Raw genomic sequence first — 15990 nt, forward strand, 5'->3', positions numbered from 1 at the left:
CATCAGGACGACGGCGCATCGAGCAGGAAGTGATGTGCGATAATAAGCCCGAGAGCACGACGATTGTGCTGGGATCCCCGGCTTGGCCTGCAGAACTGATGGGCACGGCGCGTTCGTGCGAGAAAAGCAGGGTCGGGGTAGCCTCCGCGCCGCTGGTTGGAGGCAGTCGAGGAGCCTTCCCCACGCTTCCCCGAGGGACTCTCCCCCCATGGCACTGTCAACCCCCCGGCCGGCCTGGTCCTAACCCCCTAGGTACCTACCCGTACAGCCAGTCTGGCCGGGGAGAGCAGAGTACAAATACGGGAGCTCGCCGCGCTCGCACCTTGGTATCAGCGAGACGCTCCCTCTTTCTGTCCCAACCATTCGCTCGGGCTCGACGGAAGACAGCGGTTGAGGCCCTGTACCTGATTGACGGGCTTGATCGAACAAGCAAGAAAAAAAGTGGTGTGCCTCTAGGCTCAAGTGGCCTTGGCTATGGCGGACAAGGAGACAATCCAGCCACACCCGTAAGTCTTTTTCTTTTTGCCTGGTCCTGATGCTTGAGAAATGCTTGAGTGCGCCAAAGTATTGGCAATGACGACGACCGCGACAATGCCGGCGAGAACAGGCACGAGCGCCGCTCATTGCCTGGAGCGGCGAGCCTAGCCCCGACAAGACGCTAGCCGTGGCCGATTGGGCCTGACATGCATTGGCGGTCCACTGCCGTCCTGTTCACTGCCGTCCTGTCCAACCCCAACTCCGTGCTAACCAAGCCGAAACAACAGTGACGGGTCTAGCGGCGCCTCAGAAAAGGGCGTCCGCGTCGACAGCCATGGCCCGGGCAAGCAGCATGTCGAGACGGGCACTGGCGCCGGCGTCGACCTCGAGGCGCTCAACAACAATGCCGAGGCCCGCATCACGAACCCGCTCGCCGGCATCCCGCTCGAGCAGCTAATGCGCGACGTCGAGGCCTTTTGCGAGCAAAAGGGCCTGTCAGAGCACGTGGCCGTCTTCAAGAAGGGCGCCCTCGTGGCCCAGGACCCCGCCAGCTACGACAGCCTGCCCGGCGAGCACGCCCTCAACACGGACGAGGCGACGGTGCTGCGCAACGAGGTTGAGCACAAGTGGCGCCTCCCCTGGCGTCTCTTCCTCACCATCTTCACCTGCTCCATCGGCGCCGCCGTGCAGGGCTGGGACCAGACGGGCATCAACGGCGCCAACCCCTTCATGAAGGTCGCCTACGGACTCAACGACGGCTCGGATCGGAGCGAGCTGATCCTGGGCCTCGTCAACGCGGCCCCCTACTTCGCCTCGGCCCTCGTCGGCTGCTGGCTGTCAGACCCCTTCAACAACTGGTTCGGCCGCCGCGGCACCATCTTCATCTCGGCCCACTTCTGCCTCTGGCCCGTCATCGGCTCCGGCTTCTGCTTCCGCTGGCAGGACCAGTTCGCCTGCCGCATCCTCATGGGCCTAGGCATGGGCCTCAAGGGCGCCACCGTGCCCATCTACGCCGCCGAGAACTCGCCCGCCTCCATCCGCGGCGCCCTCGTCATGTCGTGGCAGATGTGGACAGCCTTTGGCATCTTCCTGGGCACCGCCATCAACGTGGCCGTCTACAACCACGTCTACAACTGGCACCTGATGCTGGCCGCCCCCTTCATCCCCGCCGTGCCGCTCGTCACCCTCATCTTCTTTTGCCCCGAGTCGCCCCGCTGGCTGATGAAGAAGGACCGCTACGTCGACGCCTGGAACGCCATCAACCGCCTGCGCTTCAACCAGGTCCAGTGCGCCCGCGACATGTACTACATCCACTCCCAGCTCGTGCTCGAGCACCAGGTCGTCGGCGACAGCGGCTACCTCACCCGCTTCGTCGAGCTCTTCACCATCCCCCGCGTCCGCCGCGCCACCCTGGCCGCCTTCACCGTCATGCTGGCCCAGCAGATGTGCGGCATCAACATCATCGCCTTCTACTCGACCTCGGTTTTCAAGGATGCGGGCTCCTCCGAGTTCGAGGCCCTGCTCGCCTCACTCGGGTTTGGCCTGGTCAACTGGCTGTTTGCCTTCCCGGCCTTTTGGACCATTGACACAGTATTGTTTTTTTTCTTTTTTTTTTTTTCGAAACCCGAGTGCAAGAAAGAGCACAGAAGAATGAATACACTTACTGACAACCCATCCTCCACACAGTTCGGCCGCCGTTCCCTCCTCCTCTTCACCTTCCCCCAGATGACCTGGACCCTCCTCGCCGGCGGCCTCTGCACGCTCATGCCGCAGAGCACGGCCCGCACGGCCCTCGTCGCCCTCTTCGTCTACCTCTTCGGCGCCTTCTACTCGCCCGGCGAGGGCCCCGTGCCATTCACCTACAGTGCCGAGGTCTTCCCGCTGTCGCACCGCGAGGTCGGCATGGGCTTCGCCGTCGCCACCTGCCTCTTCTGGGCCGCCGTGCTGTCCATGACCTTCCCGTGGCTGCTGCGCGACGCAAAGGTCGTCGGCGCCTTCGGCATGTACGCCGGCCTCAACGTCGCCGCCTTCATCATGATCTTCCTCTGGGTGCCCGAGACCAAGCGCCGCACGCTCGAGGAGCTCGACTACGTCTTTGGCGCCCCGACCTCAAAGTACATCCGCTACAACGTCTGCGAGGTCCTGCCCTACAGCTTCAAGCGCTACGTGCTCTTCCAGAAGGGCGCCACCCTCCGCTCCTTCTACAAGGACGAGGAGCGCCACCGCGAGCGCTCTGCTGCCGCCGCCGCCGACGCCCCTGCCCGCGACGTCAAGGCTTGAGCGTGAAGGTGTTTGTGCGGTGCGAGTACGGATTTGTCCATGTGGTGAATCCTGATGAGGGTTTTTCTTTTTATTCCGAGGTCTTTTTTTTCTTCTTTTTGGTTCCATGATATCCATGAGGAGACTGATGAAGGGGGGTAGCCATCAGCGGCGATCTTTAACCACCTTATACCCACGTATTTCGTTCTTTTGGCACACTACACACTACTTTGTGCATCTTTGATGCTACTATACCTGGATAAATAGCTTATATCGAGCTACATAATTTCAGATGTTCCAATGATGCATATTAAATCACCCGTAGCATCACCGAACCAGGGCGGATTGTGCGGTTATGACCAGCCGTCAACGCCTACTCGGTTACCATTACAAGTATACCATTAACGCGAATGGCCAAGTCCCCGATCTAGCGCCCTGTTATCTCTTTCAACCTGGGTCCCGCCGCATTCCTGTCCCGTTTGACATGGCTCCCGTCAAATAGCAACACTGACAACTTGATGAACATGACTTACGCTTTGACAGCGTAGATTTTGTACGATCCTTTAACGAGCAAATCAGCAACCGCAAGCCACTCTAGCCTTATGGATATCCAACTCGGGACTTTGACTTACCAACCCACTCATTCAGATCAATGCTACCCAGCTCCGCAGTGAGGGCCTCGAGGTTGAGGTCCTTGGAGGGCGCGGGCGGGCCCGGCGCGCACGAGCCATTGCCGGCAGTCTGTCCTGCCGGCTGGGCACAGCACGAGGGCGCGAGGGAGGGCGCGCAGCAGCCCTGGCCCGACCCGGCGGCCGCCTGGTCGGTACGCTTGGTGCCGTCCGGGAGCGTGTCGGCGTAGACGTTGAGGTCCGAGTGCGTATCCTGGATCAGGATGTCTGAGGGGTGAGGTTGGCGGGAGGTTAGCAAGAGAGGGAAGAGAGGGAAGAGAAACAAAAACAGCAAAGTTGCTCACCAACAAACCCAGCCCCCTTCAGATGCTCCTCGTACGTTTCGACCAGGCTGGCGCCCGCGACGCAGCCGACCATCAGGGCGGCGCTGCGGCGTATGGCGTCGGGCAAGGGGCGGCGGGCCAGTATGTCCGAGATGGCGACGCGGCCCCCGGGGCGGAGCAGGCGGGCCATCTCCGCGAACACCAGGTGCTTCTCGGGATCGGGCACCAGGTTGACGACGCAGTTGGACACGACGGCGTCGGCCACGGCGTCGGGCAGCGGCACGCGCGTGATGCGGCCCTCGACGAACTCGGCGCGGCCGCCGGCCTTGTCGGCCGACTTGGCCTTGTTGCGCTCGGCCAGGGAGAGCATGTCCTGGGAGGGTGTGAGTGAGTGAGTGAGTGAGACGATGTAGCGGGATTGGGAGAGAGAGAGTAAAAGAAGAAAGAAAGGCAGCGTACCTTGTTCATCTCGATGCCGATGGCCCGTCCGGTCGGGCCGACCTTCTGGGCGGCCAGGAAGACGTCGAAGCCGGCGCCACTCCCGAGGTCCACGACGGTTTCGCCCTAATCAACGCAACAGGATTAATAACAACGACCTTCTTCACCACCTTTTTTTTTCTCCCTCTTTCAACACACCCCCCACCTACCTCTCGCAAACTCGCAATGGCCAGTGGGTTCCCGCAGCTGAGCCCGAGGTTGGACTCGGCCGGGATGCCCGCCAGCTCCTGCTCCGAGTAGCCAAAGGCCCGGGCCACGGCCCGCCCGTACCCCTCGCTGAGCTGGCTCGGGTCCGTCGACGCGGCGCTGTACCGCTCCTTGACGACGGTATAGATCTCGTTGGCGTCCATTTTTGGCCGATCGATGTTGGGAGGCGGGCACTTTGGTTTCGACTTGGGAGTTGGATGAAAAGAGGTTGGTTTCTGTATATGGCTATACTTCCGACGGCAGCTGAGCAGGGCAGCCTCCTACCCTTCCCGATACGAGGTGAGGACGCTACATATATATACATGAGCCCTCTATGTGGCCCGCCTGGAATCTGCCCGCGCGGACATGGACGCAACGAGTATGTCACTGCCAATTTGCCTAATCCGGTTAGCGCCCACGCAGCGTCTGTTTTGAGGGCATTTGCCCGCGCGGACATGGACTAACGAAAAAAGGGCGGGTTTCTGGTATGTCACTGCCAATTTGCCTAATCCGGTTAGCGTTCACGCAGCGTCTGTTTTGAGGGGACGGCACCTGCAAGCCAGGTCACTCGAGGCATCTGATAGGCCTGAGCCATGGACGCACTGCAGCAAAACCAAAGCTCAAAGCCTGGCCATCACTCGTCCTAACCTGATAGGCTGGGGGGAACGGCCCATTTCCCAAGCGGGCAGGTTGGTCACTCTACTCCTGTGATAGGCTGGGGAGGGCCGACACAAAAAAACAGGCGACGGGATTCTGTCCCCCGAGCGAACCGTCCATGCACTTCTTCAACCGATTTCGCCAAGGAAAAAAAAAACCCCCCCAAGAAAAGACCAAGACAAGTCATGGATACGGAGCTCTCGCAGATGACGCAGAAATGGTCGTCGCGGCCAAAGGAGCAGGACGCCGCTCGCGTGCGCGAGAACCAGCGCCGCCACCGCGCCAGGACAAAAGCACACGTCGCGGACCTGGAGAGGCGGCTTGCCGAGGCCACGGCGCAGCTCGACGAGGCCCTGGCGCGCAACGCCGCGCTGGCGATGGAGATACAGCGCCTACAGCACAATAAGCCGGCCGTCGCGGCCGACGAGGGAGACGGCCGGGGGGACGGTGACAGGCCCGTCCGCGGAGATGCGGGCGTGGGCGTGGACGAGGTCGCGGACGCCAAGCCTGCGAGGCGGCGTGCGGCGCAAGGGTCCCTCGCGGTAGCTGCCGCCCCCAGCCGCCCTCCCACGGGGTCACCCCCTGGAGGGACGGGCGCCGACAGCTGCCCAGGCCTGCTGGAGCAGCCCGACGACGACTCCCTGGCGTTCCCGCCCGCGGGGCCCGGGGAGTCAACCATCCCCTGCGCGCGGGCCCTCGAGATCCTGGCGGGGCAGAACTATGACAGGCACGACCTGGAAGCTTTCGGCGGCTTCCTGCGGCCTGGATACAGGCGCGCCGCCGCTGAGGGTGGCGGGTGTCGAGTCGAGAGCAGCCGTGTTTTTGCTGTCATGGACGCCATCCAACCTTATCCATGACGGGACATGTAGGCGGTAGGGCTGGCTCGATTATCAAGAGATCGAGTAAGCGATTATAATTGACTATTCGAGAAACCCTTTCCTCTGTGCTTGCGTTTATCTTGCCCGTCCCTGGAAGTACCTAGTAGCGCCCCGTTATATGACTAGTGATGGAGGAAGGATATACTGAAGGGCTAGCCTGGCAGACCATATTTATCCTGCGGTTGATGGGCTCCTGGGCTCCTGTCCCAAACAGTGTAAAGGGAAGCACTCCCATCCAGTTTACCCATGGACAAACCGGGCGTTTCCGGGAAATACTGCCCAAGTTCACGCGTCCTTCATTTGGGCACGTCACCTCCAGATGTGCCTGGCATCGTCTTATAATCTCGGGGGCGCTTGTTTCATAGCCTCCCTCAGCATTGGCGCGACCTGCTTGCGGCTGTGCTCGTGGTTCTTTTGATGCCAGCACATCCTCCACTCGGAGGCCCGAGTATCATCTGCGGCATTACTGCCAAGGGTAGAAGCCGAAGCAGCGCTGTCAAGCTCGCCTTGCCCCCACCTCTCGAGCTGCAGGTCCTCGCCCCAACCCGCGGCAAAGGAGCGGGCCACGGCGACGGCGCGCTCGTTGAAGGCCCACACCATCAGTTCGCGGCTGATCTGGTGGTTGGCTTCGGGCCGGACCGTCATGATGCCTACGAGATCTAGCCCTCGCTCCCGCGCCCAGCCGCGCGTCTCCTCGACCAGGGTCTCTACCGGGCCGACATTCTCTAGCAGGTAATCGAAGGGCTTGGGGATCGTCGATATGCCGAGCCGGATGACACCAGCTCCGTCAGGATTGTCATCAATGGGGGATGGCGCCGCCCACTCCTTGTAGTCCTTCCTCAGCGCGTCCCGGTAGCTGAAACCGGTAAGGTCCTCCTTAAGCTGACACAACTCCTCATACCACGCAATACGGTCGTATGCCTCGCCCCCCTGGTCAGACCGAATCTGGGCCTCGGTAAGCGCGGCAATCTCCTCGTCTGCGGGTGTCACCTTGGAGCGGGCCTTGAGCGCCTGGGTGTCGACCAGGATGGGCCCCAGGACTAGCCGGGCCAGCTGCGACGGCAGGCCAGGTCGGTCGTCTGTCACCTTCTTGTCCTCGCCCTCGGGGCCGATCCAGTGGGTGGCAATGTAGTCCCACGTCTCGCGGCAGTGCTCGACGACGAGAGTGGCAGCGCTGCCGCAGACGCGGATAAGTCGCGGCTCGGATCCCGTATCGGCAGGCACAACGCACTCGTCGACGTGGTGGTCGACACAGCCGACGACGCGGTTGGCAAAGCGGGCGGCAAGAGGGCCTGTCAGCTCGTTGTGGTCGACGAGAATCCACCGCGTGTCATGCGGGTCCAGGCCCGACCCGACTTTCTTGTCGTTTTCCGACATCGGCAGGTCAGACAGCGAGAGCAGGTTGTCGCGAGAGACGGCTGCGGTGGCAAAGGCGCCGTCGACATCGTTGCGCAGAGCCAGGTCGGGGCGGGGGAGGTTTACGAGCGGGATGTGCAGGGTAAAGTGCGGCGGGGTGTGTGAGCGCAGGTAGGCGTAGAGGAAGGCGGAGCAGAAGGAGTCGAGGTCTGGGCGTGGTTAGCAGCCTGCTCTGGGTTCCTGATTCCTGTTCTAGCTTTGGCTGGGCTTGGTCTGGGAAAAGCCAAGGTACTGTGTACACACCTGCCGCCTCATTGCCAACGACCAGGCATAGCGGGCTCGGTCGCTGACTTCGAGGAGCAGCCAGGGTCTTCCGCGCCGTGGCCAGGAACTTGGCGATAGAGCGGGGATGAGGGGACGAGGCCATTGTGGGATGATGAGTGCCGAATAAAGGCAATCTTCCATGTCTTGCAGAAATGGGATGAGAGCCTCAGAGGTGTGGGGACTTAGATACACAATAGTCGGAGCTGCTGTTGTGGGCATGAAAGAGGGGTAGCTCCAAGAGTGGGACGGCGGTTGAGCTGCAGGTCCCGCCAGTCTGACCGATTTCGGCATTACAAGAGCGCCTGCAGCTCGTTGGTCTGACTCGTGCGGCATCTCATCATCTGGGCTACAAAGGCTGGACGGGGCGGGATTCGATACAGAGAGGCCAGGCCAGGCCAGCCGAGGCCAGAACACATCAATATCTCCTGTTCATCCAACCCACCCTTCTCCAACCCAAATCATCACACCCCCTACCCAACCAACATGGGCTCTCAACCCCCCACCCGCCTCGCCATCCTCATGGCCGACACGCCCCTACCGGGCACCGTGGCCAAGTACAAGGACTACGGCGGCGTCTTCACCTCACTCTTCACTGCCGCCACGGCCCCGCAGCCCGTGGCCGAGGTGCTGACTCTGACGTACCACGACGTGGTCAACCACGTGGGCTCGTATCCCGCCCTAGCCGACGTAGACGCCGTCCTCATCACGGGCTCCAAGCACAGCGCCTTTGGAGATGACGCCTGGATCATGGCCCTCGTCGCCTTTGTACGCGAGGCTCTCGCCACTCAGGGCCGCGTCAAGGTCATCGGCGTCTGCTTCGGCCACCAGATCGTGGCCAGGGCTATGCAGACTCCCGTTATTGTTAACGAAAAGGGCTGGGAGGTTGCCGTGACGGAGCTAGAGCTAAGCAGCGCGGGCAAGGAGTTTTTCGGGCTCGAGACTCTGGTACGCGCCCCCTTGTTTTGCCCCTTATTTTGTCTCCCCCCACTCGACTAACAAACCCCCGCTTCAGAAAATTCACCAAATGCACCGCGACATCGCCAAGGACCTGCCAGACGGCAAGGCGGACCCCAGCGCCCCGCCACCAGTTGCGCTGGCCTCCAACGGGGTCTGCTCCCAGCAGGGCTTCCTATGGCCCGGCCGCGCCGTCACCGTTCAGGGCCACCCCGAGTTCACAGAGGGTATCGTGCGCGAGATCCTCGAGCTGCGCCATGATGCCGGTATCCACTCGGACGACCTGTACAAGAGCGGCATTAGCCGCGTCGCCAACGAGCATGACGGTGTCGCTATTGCCAATGCCTTTCTACGCTTCATCAGGTCGTGAGCAGAGAAGTTTTGGAACTCAGGGCTCATCATTTTTGCATTTGATACCAGACTTTGCGTAGAACAGGTACTTGATTACACCAATCAACTGTCCTCTCCTCACACCGATGGCTAATGCACCGCATCCTGTAGAACAGAATAGTAAGCCCAGCTCCAGCTCATATCCCAACGACCCCAACCATGCACGCTGACCCAGTTCACAAAGGGGTATATAGTACTTGACAATGCGGAACTCCATCCAACACCTTCCCCGAAAAGCAAGAGACACCAGACGCCTGCTGCTAGATCGCTGTCATGGACCTGCAGAAATCCCATAGAGACCCAAGATGATCATGTACGACATGAGAACACAAAAGGACAAAGAAAAAGACAAGGTTCCTTTACACTTCAGGGGGCCTAGCCTCACTGGCCTCACGCACGGAAAGTTCTCTGCTTCCAGCCCCTGGATGATCGTCCACAAAGTCCTCGTCGCTGGTCAGGTCGTTTGGATCTGCTTCCACGTCCCACCAGTACCTCGGCCCTCGCCGCCGCGCCCTCTCGGCCGCTCCCTCGACTTCTTGTCGCATTTCTTCCTGTCTGCGCTGATGCGCGAGGCGCCCGTCATCCGCCATCTCTGGCCTCGTTCGGCCGGAGCCCGCCGGGGCGCCGCGCGTATGTATCCCAAGCACGACCCCGACTGCTCCGCCAACAGCACCCTTGTCAAAGCCAGCTTCCAAGCCTTCCGGTCCCTTCGACCTGCCCCTGCAGCCACAAGAGCATGTCGCCAAGACCCAGCGCGCCCACGAGGCGCACCGGCACCGCGCCCTGTCCCAGTCGGTGGCGGCGCGGCCACATAGACGGGCCCAGAGGGTACGGGGGTCGCGATGGCGCCAGGGCCGCTCACGCCACGAGAAGAGTGCGGCGTTGATGGCGCCCTGGGCGGCTAGGCTGGCGATGCTAAGGGCTAGAACCCACAGCGGCTCGCTCGCGTCGTGCAGCTCCGACTCGCCGTCGTAGCACAGCACATGGCTCACAAAGGGCACCAGCCACATGGCCACGTACAGCAACGGGTACACGCACAGCAACCTCAGCCGCTTACGCACCCGCGACTGGCCCATGCGCCTCGTCGCCGTCACGCCGGCCGCCCCGTCGTCGATCGCAGGCCTAGCGGCGGTCGTCTCGGATCCGTCGCGGCTGACGGAGCCCGGGGCATGTTCCCGCCTGCGGCTGGGGAAGACACCGAGGCCGGAATGGAAGAGGGGCGCTCTGGTCGTCGAGGCCGTCGCGTTGCGGCCTTCTGCCGCCACTGACGCGGTTGACGGCCGCCGTTCACCCGCAGTATTTGTCGAGGTGATCGAGTACGAGCGCAAGATGTCGGTCTGCCGGCGTGGCGGCCCGGCGCGCAGCACGGCGATGAGATCCTTATGGCTCGAGGTCTCCGCCAGCCTGGAAAGCGGGGGAGCTGTGATGGGCACTGACGGGCGGTTCTGCGCTTCGATCCGTCTCCACAACCCTTGCTGTTGCTGTCTGGTTTGCTGATCTACCGAGGCTCTGGGTGAGGGTCCCGCGCTGTCCAGGGGTGTCCGCGGTTGCGAGGGCGGGGGCGGCATGGGATCGATGAAGGCCAAAGTCTCGGTAGCCAGCGGGCTGAGTGGCTCTCCTGTGCTGAGGGATAACGGTTCCGACAATCGGTCGTTTCTCGACGGGAATGATGGCCCGGCGACGCTCGCTCTTCCCCCACTGCTCCCTGCGGCTACTGTAGCTCCCCAGTTCCACTCAACACGCCGTGAAGGGCTTCGGTCCCTCCACTTCCCCAAGTCGGCGGCTCCGCCACTGGGACTACCAGGTGTCCCACTATCGGCGTCTCTTCCCGAGATTGGCCTTGTAAAAGATACTCGCCTGCCCTCAATGTGTCGATGAGGTTCCAGCTCCGTCGAGGATATGGACGCCCTCGGCGATTTTACGCCGGCGCCCTTCTCGGAGGACATGGGAACCACAGCCTGTTTTATAAGGGGGACCCCCGAGTCCTGTCGGCTCTTGGCCCATGGCGCATCATCGTCAATGGTTGCGCCGCGGCTCAGAGTCCTGGGCGTTTCGTCTTCGGGGATCAGGCCATGTCGTTCGATCGGGGGCGTTGGGGGCACGGATCCGGCAGCGGTGACGTCCTGCTGCCACGCCTTCTCGCGCTCACGGTCGTATCTCCAATGAGAGACGCGCACAAAGAAGAACAGCCCTAGGTACAGAGCGACGATCAGGCAGAAGATGACGTAGCGCGGGATCCAGGCCAGATACGAGCGATACCACTTCTCGCGCACCGTCAGGTAGCAAAACTCGCCCGTATCCTCATACGGGGCCCCGCCGCCGCCAGCAAAGGCGACCGAGGCATTGATGAGCGGGTACAGGATCCACGTCGCCACGGCCCAGCGCCTGAAGGGGTACAGGCCGCGACCGCCGCCGCGCCGGCGGGGTAGCGGGCGGACGATGTACAGGACCGTGTGCAGCGCGATCAGGAGCACGGCCACGTCCGAGGCCTCTGTGCCCACCGTCAGTATGAAGCCGTTGAGCTGGCAAAAGACCGAGTCTGCGGGGATGGGTGCGCCGGGCCCGCCGGCCGACGCGAGGGATGCTATGGGGTATGCCACGAAGCAGATGCCCTTGATAAAGTCGCCCGAGAGCAGGAGGACGACGAGGCTGGCGGGGGAAGCTGTTAGGTAAGGCCATTTTACTCTCACTTAAAAGCAGCAAGAGGGACAAGACGCACTCGTGACGGAAGGATCTCCGCATCCGAAGGAAGAAATAAGACGTGACTATGGTCGCGGCGAGGCTGACGGCGCCGATGCAGAGAGACAGCAGTTTAACGACGAGGAGGTCGTTGCCGTTCCGGGCAAAGTGCCCCGAGCTGGGCTCCTGCGCCGTCGGTATGCTCGCGGCCCCGGGGTTGACGCCGCCCCCGGCCGAGTGGTCGTCCATGCTCGATGGCCCGGGCAAGGTTCGGGCGAGGGGACGTGCAGATGCATCAACGACGCAGGCAGGCCGCGCAGCTTTTCGGTTACTCGCTGACAGACCAGCCTGTGCGCCCTGGGTTTTTAGAGGGCGCTGGAGGGTACTAGTTGGAATCTCTCTCAACGTTGTGTGTTTCGCGGAGAAGTGGTGGTGGTCGTCGTCGTCAGGTGGGATGATGGGAGACCAGACAACAATTCATGGTCGTCATGGATCGCGTCTGGCGGTGGCGAGGAATAAACGGGGAAAGAGCCAACCGGGTCCGGACAAGCAGGATGAGAAGCTCTCTTGGGACGTTAGGACTAATGCGAGCAGGTGATATGTGTTTGCAAGGTCCAGGCCGCCTTTGCCTTGCTTGGTGCCACACGCCCACCCCTGACCTAGCGATCTATTGAGCGGGACGGGCGTGACGAGAAAGTGGTCGGCGGCGGCCCAGCCAAACCAAGCCACAGGGGCGGGGGGGGGGAGGGAGGGACCAGGCGGTTTGGCAAAGGCGCGCGACCAGGCACCAACCCACGCAAGCGAACGGCACTCACCGACAAGGGTCTGCCAAATAGACCCCGGCTCCCTAGTAGCAGAGATGTGGATGGGCGGGAAACCCAAACAAATTTCCGAGGTGGGTGGCGGCGACGCCTCACCAAGCCAATCGCAAGACCCGCTTCGTCTATTCAGATCCCAGCGATGACACGCGGGGGAAGAGCCGAGGGGCCGAGAGACACCCAAAGGAAAGGGGAGGAGGGACGGGCGGGCGGGAGCGAGCGAGAAGAGGGAGCGAGCGAGAGGAGGGAGCGAGCGAGAAGAGGGAGGGCGCGTTCCCACCTAGGTGAAGGAGAGAGGAGGACGGGGGGTGACGACGGGCCACGGTAGGTGGGATCCGGCAGATCAGAAAGGGAGAAGGAAGCGAAAAAATACCACGGGCATCAGAAAGAGAAAGAGCACAATTGTGCAAACAAGCCCATTGTTTTTTTTCTTAGGGCTGGGCTCGGCTCAAAAAGCAAGCGTTGCAGGCCAGCTGGACATGGCTGCCTGACATTGAATGCTGGCAAATCACGGTTTGGCATCAAGCGAGCGGACCAGCGGGATACAAAAAAAAAAAAAAAAAAAAAAAAAGGTCAGGCCACTGGCGACGTCAGAGCATGGACGCGGAAAGGGCAACGACTGGACAAAGCCCACCAGTCGCCCACAGGTTTGAGATGAGCTGAAGTGAGGGGATGATTCGAACTTCTTGTCATCCATGTTTGGCTAGCCGTCCGTGTCCTTTAATGTTTGTGTTTGCCTGTTGTTGCTGCTGCATCATCCATCTCGTATTTTTTTTCCCTCTACTCATCTTGCGCGCGCGAAGCAACACAAACCCGGTCGTCCCCCCCTGGTCGCCTTTTACACCCCTGGCATCGACCCGTCCAGGCGGCGACCCCGGGCGAGCTTACTTTGGCCCTGTGCTGTGGGCAGGGGAGAGGGAGGGGTGCACATAGTTACGAGGGAAAAGAAAAGAAAAAAAAAGGTGGCAGGCGGAACGCCCCCGTGAAAGCAATGACGAGAGCGGAAAAGATACCACCAACAAGGGCGCTAATGTGCCGACCGGATCGCGCTTGCGTCCCACAAGGCCGCAGCCGCTGACCGCTCCCAGCAAGCCGCCTCCTCCAAGGTCGCCTCCCCACCCCCCGCGCGCGACGCTGTGACATGGCCCAGCCAGCCCCAGAACTGGACAAAAGGACTCTCCCATCACTCCCCCGTGACCAATGAGGATGGGTTCGGGGGCCCGTGACAGCCATGGTTGGACAAGCTGCAAGGTCCGGACGGGACGAGGGGGGAGGGAGAGGGTGGAGGAGGAATGACCTGGCCCGATGACGAACTGGGTGCTGCTGCTGTTGTGCATGCAGCTGTTTTCTGATATCCAACGGATATCCCCAGAGCAAAACGAGCCGAGGCAAAAGTAAAGGACGAGACGGTGATTGGGGACAATGCGGGGGCCGCAAAAAGGCTATTGATTTGACTTTGAGGCGTCCATGAAAGACAAAGGAGAAAATCCCCCGAGCGCGAACCGACGGGACGGATGCACCAAAAAGATTGGAACCACGTAGCACAAGGGCAAGCTTGGACAGGCGGAACAAACCATTGAAACTAACGCACCAACCCATTTTAGGCGCTCTTACACACACACACAAGGCCAGAAACCCTAACCCAAAACAGAGAACCAGGGGGGGTGATCAAAACACAGGCGCCAAGCCAACTAAGGAACAAGGGGTCGAGCCAACAGGTCAGCCTCATCTTGGAACGACGGCTTTTTGGATTCGGCAAACGCGGAGCAGAAGCGCAAATGTCGGATACGATAACAGGAGATATCAGATGGCAGGGGAGGGGAGAGGGGGCTTGTGCTTTTTTTCTTTGGAATTTCTCTGGAATTCACTTGGTAGCTTCTTAGTGTGTCTTTTTCCTTCCTTCCTATCTTTCGTTTCGAGGCCTTTAACGCCGTGCTGCAAGCATATCGTACGGAGCAAATGAAACCCCACACAAGTAGAGAGAAAAAAATTGGCAAAAGAGCAAGAGATATTATCCCAAAAGGTTGATGTGCGGCTCTGGCCACCTGCCCCAGACGAGTGGCCGATCGCCCAGCCTGCCGCTGACGGGGGCCAGGATCTTCATGCGGCGGCGCTCCTTGTCGACGGCGGCGACGTAGACGAAGCCGGCGACGGTCGCGGACCTGATCCTATCGGGCGGGTCCCCCGGCGACGCGTTCATCATGGCGAGCGTCCAGTGCGCCAGCTCGGGCAGCGGCTGCGTCAACTTCTCCAGCGTCCCCGTCGCCGCCGTTTTGTAGTCCCCGTCTTCGGCCGACTTGACGGGAGGCCCCGCGGGCCCATCATTGACGGGCATGTATATGTGCACGTCGTCAAATGATACCTGCTGCGTCGACGGGCTGAGCGTCAGGCCGGCATCGCCAAAGAAGTACTCCTTGATGGCGGCCTCGTGGCACTGCTGCAGGAACCCTTCGTCACGTTCCACCACGCCGTCCGATTTGTCAAGCGACACGACGCTGATGGGCTCGCCGAGGGAGGTCTTTTCAGTGGCGAACCGCCGTGTTAGTTCCTGCGTCAGGCGCGCCGAGCCGAGCACGACGACGATGTTGACTGGAAAAGGGAAAAGATTAGCTCTTGACAAAACACAAGAGAAGCAAACTCGAACCAAATAGTAACAAGACCACATACCAGAAAACTCCTCCACCAAGTGCGCCAGCGTCTCGACCCCCGCCCCGCCCACCCACGGCGGCGAGTCGACCAGCAGCCCCGCGGCCCTCACGTCCGGGTCGGTCACGGCCCTCGCCGCGACGGCCGAGGCCAGCGAGCTGGCGAGGGCGCGGTACAGCGGCGGGTCCTCCTCGGCGCGCTGGCGGCCGTAGTGGTAGACGAGCGGCAGCTTGACGGGCACGGCACCCGGCCCGCTGCTGGGCGCCGACCCCCACCCCTCGCCGCTGGCCGGGTCCATTGGCGTGGCGAAGACGGCGGCCGAGAGCGTCCCCGGCAGCGTCAGCACGCCCTCGCGCGGGTCCGCGTTCGCCACGGTCGGCTGCGACCCCGCGCGCGCGGCCCAGGCGGCCAGGGTGCGCACCAGGCTGGTGCGGCCGCTCGACGCGGACCCGGCGACGAGGACGCGGGGACCGTGCTGCTGCTGCTGCTGCTGCTGCTGCTGCTTCTGACCACTACTAGTACCAGCACTACTAGAAGCAACGGCGTCGCGCTGGCGCTGCAGCAGGGCATGCAGGTTGAGGTGGGCGAGGCACGGGACTGGGTCGTCGGCGGCGGCGCCCGTGGCCGGGTTCGGGGTAGCCGTCTCGGCCACGTAGTCGTCGGCGGGCCCCTCGACGGTGAGGGTGGCGCCGCGCCACGAGAGCAGCTTGGACTTTGCGCCCGACAGGCGGTAGGGCACGCCTGCGGCCAGCTCGGTGCCGTCGCGCTCGGCCGTGCCCGAGACCAGCGTCACCGTCGCCGTCGAGCCGTGCGCTACCTCGAACCGGTACTCCCACAGTGGCTGCAGCGTGTAGGTGCGCACCGCCGACGCGGCGGGCTTGGTGGGGATCTGACCCAGGCCTGGGATGGACATGGC

The 15990-nt window shown here is 61.9% G+C and overlaps 7 protein-coding genes across 8 annotated transcripts; 3 read left to right on the top strand and 4 right to left on the bottom strand.

The window, feature by feature from the left end:
• On the top strand, window positions 1-3087 carry GGTG_09077 (major myo-inositol transporter iolT). Its single transcript, XM_009226920.1, has 3 exons — window positions 1-506; window positions 765-2067; window positions 2164-3087. The coding sequence occupies exons 1-3, from the start codon at window positions 475-477 to the stop codon at window positions 2755-2757; spliced, it is 1929 nt and encodes a 642-aa protein (XP_009225184.1). The 5' UTR covers window positions 1-474; the 3' UTR covers window positions 2758-3087.
• On the bottom strand, window positions 2953-4706 carry GGTG_09078 (hypothetical protein). Its single transcript, XM_009226921.1, has 5 exons — window positions 4336-4706; window positions 4148-4252; window positions 3710-4061; window positions 3369-3632; window positions 2953-3297 (listed from the first exon to the last, which is right to left on the bottom strand). The coding sequence occupies exons 1-5, from the start codon at window positions 4534-4536 to the stop codon at window positions 3266-3268; spliced, it is 954 nt and encodes a 317-aa protein (XP_009225185.1). The 5' UTR covers window positions 4537-4706; the 3' UTR covers window positions 2953-3265.
• A 163-nt stretch (window positions 4707-4869) lies between these two features.
• GGTG_09079 (hypothetical protein) lies at window positions 4870-6021 on the top strand. The gene has a single exon (XM_009226922.1). The coding sequence runs from the start codon at window positions 5215-5217 to the stop codon at window positions 5884-5886; it is 672 nt and encodes a 223-aa protein (XP_009225186.1). The 5' UTR covers window positions 4870-5214; the 3' UTR covers window positions 5887-6021.
• GGTG_09080 (hypothetical protein) lies at window positions 5905-7795 on the bottom strand. The gene is made up of 2 exons (XM_009226923.1): window positions 7567-7795; window positions 5905-7472 (listed from the first exon to the last, which is right to left on the bottom strand). The coding sequence occupies exons 1-2, from the start codon at window positions 7688-7690 to the stop codon at window positions 6244-6246; spliced, it is 1353 nt and encodes a 450-aa protein (XP_009225187.1). The 5' UTR covers window positions 7691-7795; the 3' UTR covers window positions 5905-6243.
• A 133-nt stretch (window positions 7796-7928) lies between these two features.
• Window positions 7929-9859, top strand: GGTG_09081. 2 transcript variants are annotated; one of them, XM_009226925.1, is made up of 4 exons: window positions 7929-8532; window positions 8600-8977; window positions 9043-9051; window positions 9116-9859. In XM_009226925.1, exons 1-2 carry the CDS (start codon window positions 8071-8073, stop codon window positions 8909-8911), a joined length of 774 nt encoding a protein of 257 aa, XP_009225189.1. In that variant the 5' UTR covers window positions 7929-8070; the 3' UTR covers window positions 8912-8977; window positions 9043-9051; window positions 9116-9859. The 2 variants fall into 2 exon arrangements, with proteins under 2 accessions (XP_009225189.1, XP_009225188.1); XM_009226924.1 differs by having other exon boundaries at window positions 8600-9051.
• GGTG_09082 (hypothetical protein) lies at window positions 8812-12359 on the bottom strand. Its single transcript, XM_009226926.1, has 2 exons — window positions 11651-12359; window positions 8812-11580 (listed from the first exon to the last, which is right to left on the bottom strand). Exons 1-2 carry the CDS (start codon window positions 11857-11859, stop codon window positions 9291-9293), a joined length of 2499 nt encoding a protein of 832 aa, XP_009225190.1. The 5' UTR covers window positions 11860-12359; the 3' UTR covers window positions 8812-9290.
• Window positions 12360-14439: 2080 nt separating this feature from the next.
• Window positions 14440-15987, bottom strand: GGTG_09083 (Clp1; the record flags this gene model as incomplete). The annotated part of the gene is made up of 2 exons (XM_009226927.1): window positions 14440-15017; window positions 15096-15987. The coding sequence occupies 2 exons, from the start codon at window positions 15985-15987 to the stop codon at window positions 14440-14442; spliced, it is 1470 nt and encodes a 489-aa protein (XP_009225191.1).
• Between the last annotated feature and the right edge of the window lie 3 nt (window positions 15988-15990).

The sequence above is a fragment of the Gaeumannomyces tritici genome (assembly GCF_000145635.1).
Source record: "Gaeumannomyces tritici R3-111a-1 unplaced genomic scaffold supercont2.5, whole genome shotgun sequence".
NCBI lineage: Eukaryota > Fungi > Ascomycota > Sordariomycetes > Magnaporthales > Magnaporthaceae > Gaeumannomyces > Gaeumannomyces tritici.